Genomic DNA, 3,862 nt, shown 5'->3' with positions numbered 1-3,862 from the left:
CTTCCTAATAACCTAAGTATTTAAAATAATGAATGTAACATCTTGTTAGTTCACTGATTCTGAACTATACTTCCCCTGCCTCCCCTTCGTGTTGCTGGGAATTGAACCCAGGGCTTCACATTGTCAAGGCTGGTTTCTGGCTGAGCCACATCCTGATGCCCAGTACTTCCTTTCTTACTTCACAAAACTTCATACATATAAGCAAAGGGCTGTTTTCTTCAGGGGTAAAGTGATGTAATGTCCACTAACCCCAACCTTTCTCAAATAGTTTATATCCTAGGGATCCAACTTCCCCCCCCCCCAATTATGAATCCTTTTCTGTTGTTGTTCCCAATGGGAAAAAAATTCAAGTGGACTTACAGGTCAACCAAACAAATAGTTGGCCATGGGCTTCATCACTTATCTAATACTCCTACTGCCAGAAAACTGGCCAGATTTATGTGTGTGCCCCATCCATCCAGACACTCACTGCCACTTAGAAAGTATCGCGTGAAGGATGCACATTGGGATGTTGACTGATGGAGCGAACAGATTTTGTGAAGTGCCTTCTGTGTTAGCACTTTAAGTTGATCACATTTTGTTGACTTCTGACATTCAACTTTGTTTGTAGTATGTTTGGAAGCTGTGCCAATGTCTGTATATTAACACGATTTTTAAAAATAAAATGGTATGAAACATTTAATTTATTAGTCTGTGGGGAGAATTTGATGCCTCATCAAATTACATTACAACTGAGCCATTAACCTTACAGCTTCGTCAACACTGACTGGTTCATTTTCATGACACTTCTGAGGAATCTGAAGGGAGAAAAAAGTGATTTAAAATTTAGATAATATCAAATAACTGTACTTAGTCTATTGTCCGATTCTTATTTTAACATGGTGTTTGGAAGACAATGACTTATGACAGCATATCTTAAATACATGCAAAACCAAGTATACTAGAGATTCACATCCTTTGGTGCACGTGTGCCCCTCGAATACAGGTTGCCCACATCTCTCTTCTTTAGATTCATTGATACTTTCATCCTGGAGGTGCACTGGGGCTCCCTCCACCTCCAGTGCACTATTCTCTTTCTCTCCCCGACCCCCCGCCTTCTTCAAAACTTGAAAATAGAAGCCATTTGACCTCAAAAATGAATATTTATAGGCTTTCAAATGTGGGATTTAATTTATACTTTCATTTTACAAGTCAAAAGAAAGGGAAATAATTTCTACTCACCCGCTTTTCCTGCAGAGGTTCAAGACAAAGGCCTTTTGAGAAATGTGCAAGTTCCTTTTGTATGTCTACAAAAGCCTTATTCACTCTGTTTACTTTTTCATCATTTAGGATGTTTATCTTTCAGAAAAGAAAAAAGACCCTTATTCCATGATTTTATTTCTTTTTGTTGTGGTGTTATTTTTTTTTTTTTTTTAGGGGGAGGCCACACCTGGCACTGCTCAGGGGTTACTCCTAGCTAGGAGTCACTAGCCAGGAATCACTCCTGGCAGACTCGGGGCCTATATGGGATACCGAGGATCAAACCTGGGTCAGCCACGTGCAAGGCAAATGCCATACCAGCTATCCTAAGACTCTCCAGCCTCATGATTTCATAATTGTCAAAGGTAAAAGAAATAATACTCAAAATTTAACCTTGTTAAACTTGATATCTAAATGGTTTTAATTGCTTGCTCATAAGACTCACATTTTCCCTTGAAAATGTATTTTAAACTTCAATGCACTGTTCTTTGCTTGCTTATTTCCTGAGTGGAAATAAGCTTATTTCTGCTCTTTCTCTACTCTCACATCTTTCTAAGCAGGTTTCATTCGGCATAAACGACCTTGTTTCGTTGAACCAGGGGTTACTCCTGGCTCTGCGCTCGGAAATCACCCCTTGCTCAGGAGACCATATGGGATGCCCGGGGATCAAACCCCCCGCCCATCCTGGGTCAGCCATGTGCAAGGCAAACGCTCTACCATTGTGCTACCGCTCTGCTCCCCCTCCAATTCAAACTCTTGATATCACATGATACTCGAAGCACCACTAAAAGTAATCCTTGAACAGAGCACTACCTGTTGATGACATTCATTCCCCTCCCAACCCCCCCCCCAAGTAAATATATTGAATTAAAACTCACCTTCTTAAGATTAGAGGTAACTGGTTTTGCTTTGCTTTTAGCCTTAAAGTGTTTCTGGTTGGCTATTTGAAATACATTCCTGGTCTTAGGACCTCTTAGTTTGTTTCTAGCCATTGTCTAGGAAAGAAAGGATCTCAGTTACTCTACCCATATTTATGGATTACAATCAGTAAAGGTAGCAAGTAAGTTGAAGACATTCCACTTAACTCCTTTAACAGTCTTTAACAGTGCATTGAAGAATGATATTTTTTAAATGTTCACAGTTGCTTTACTGAGTCTTTACTATTTGAACAAACACTGCCCTCACTTTGTGCTTTAAGTCACTCACGCCTAGTGTAAAATGTTATTATTCCCAAACCAAAGGTAGTAAATACCATTGTCACTAATGAAATGATCCAGTCAGGCAAAACTAATATGTAATGGCCTCTTCTATCATTAAAATAAACAAAATAAAAACCCCAAAAGATGAATCTTATCTGTCTAGTTCCGGTCTGGGTTTCTCATACAATGCCTAGGTCCATCTGGTTATACCCAACAGTCCATGTCCAAGTCAGACTGGGTCAAGCGCCTATCTTTTCAAACAAAATTTCATAAGAAAACATTTAGTTGTATATTGTTTGTGGTTACTTTCTTGCTATAGCAATGGACAGTAAAGTCTGAAATTTTCACTATCTGGCTTTTTACAGGAAGACTGCCAACTCCAGGAGAGGGGTGTAGGGGTCCTGAGAACCAGAGCATCTTTGGCAAAGTCCTTGAGATACTAAGTGTGACCCAGCATCACCCCTCTTCTCCCAAATCTTAATCGAGAACCATCTGCATTTAAATCTGCCTTGCATAGTGCTACATGATGTTTCTACCCCAGTGTCAAAAAGTGTCAATAACAAAAAGCTTCAATAACTTCCACCATGAGGGGCACTGTTTTGTCCTGGCATATTGCCAAACCCGAATCTAGTATAAATTCCAACAATTATTTTTTTTGCCAGTCCTATACTCCAAGGGTTACTGTTCTGAGGACGACTTGCATATGCTTTCATTGCCTTTGCTCACATTACACAAAAAAAATTACACATCTTTCATAGTCTAGCAACTACCCAAAAAGCCAACAATAATTCTGAACTCCAATAATGCTCTTCCCTCTTCCTCATTAAAGGCAAGTATGTAAACTGAAAAAGATCATTATAGAAGGATTATTGCAGAATGATTACAGGAGAGGAAACATAAACTCTCAAGTCAAATCATCTAAAAAAAAAAAAACTATGTGCTAGACTGGCATGATAGTACAGTGGTTAGGGTGTCTGCCTTGTATGCAGCAAACCCAGGTCCAAAGCCAGGCATCCCATACGGTCCCTAGTGCCCTCCCCATAAGCACAGAGCCAAGCATAAACCCTGAGTATGTCCTAAAAATCCCCAAACAAAAGCAATATTATAATGCTTAACTGGCTTCTAAAAACAACAAAACCCACCAAACTCTTGGAATCCTTACCATTGGTGTATAGACTGTGAATTTCCTAAACTGTTACTAGTCCCTGAAAAATTGTAATTCTGTCTTTCAAATCTGAAAAACTAGATATGGACAGAGTATTCTTCCAAAGGTGTTCAGTTCATTGAGTTTTAGTACTATGTACTTGCATTTTCTGGTTGTAGTCTCACTTAATAGGCTGTTCGTTAATTCGGGCTCTTCTATGTGAGTTCCTTTTTGGATCTTGCTCTCAATATTCTTGATTATGGGTTTATGTTATTTTAAG

General features: G+C 39.2%; 1 protein-coding gene across 1 annotated transcript; it reads right to left on the bottom strand.

The window, feature by feature from the left end:
- Positions 1 to 665: 665 nt before the first annotated feature.
- Positions 666 to 2,256, bottom strand: RBIS (ribosomal biogenesis factor). The gene is made up of 3 exons (XM_049782152.1): positions 2,118 to 2,256; positions 1,222 to 1,338; positions 666 to 797 (listed from the first exon to the last, which is right to left on the bottom strand). Exons 1-3 carry the CDS (start codon positions 2,229 to 2,231, stop codon positions 726 to 728), a joined length of 303 nt encoding a protein of 100 aa, XP_049638109.1. The 5' UTR covers positions 2,232 to 2,256; the 3' UTR covers positions 666 to 725.
- Between the last annotated feature and the right edge of the window lie 1,606 nt (positions 2,257 to 3,862).

This window comes from Suncus etruscus, chromosome 10, assembly GCF_024139225.1.
Source record: "Suncus etruscus isolate mSunEtr1 chromosome 10, mSunEtr1.pri.cur, whole genome shotgun sequence".
NCBI classification, from domain to species: domain Eukaryota; kingdom Metazoa; phylum Chordata; class Mammalia; order Eulipotyphla; family Soricidae; genus Suncus; species Suncus etruscus.
The sequence above is the reverse complement of the archived record's forward strand: the minus strand, read 5'-3'. Positions and strand labels throughout refer to the sequence as shown.

Bases quoted from the DNA above. Each gene is read 5' to 3' on its own strand.
- RBIS (XM_049782152.1), bottom strand. From the start codon at position 2,231: ATGGCTAGAAACAAACTAAGAGGTCCTAAGACCAGGAATGTATTTCAA. The intron at 1,339-2,117 runs GTGAGTTTTAAT...CTTTTCTGAAAG, and splicing joins TTACCTCTAATCTTAAGAAG to ATAAACATCCTAAATGATGA. The intron at 798-1,221 runs GTGAGTAGAAAT...TTCTCCCTTCAG, and splicing joins AACCTCTGCAGGAAAAGCGG to ATTCCTCAGAAGTGTCATGA.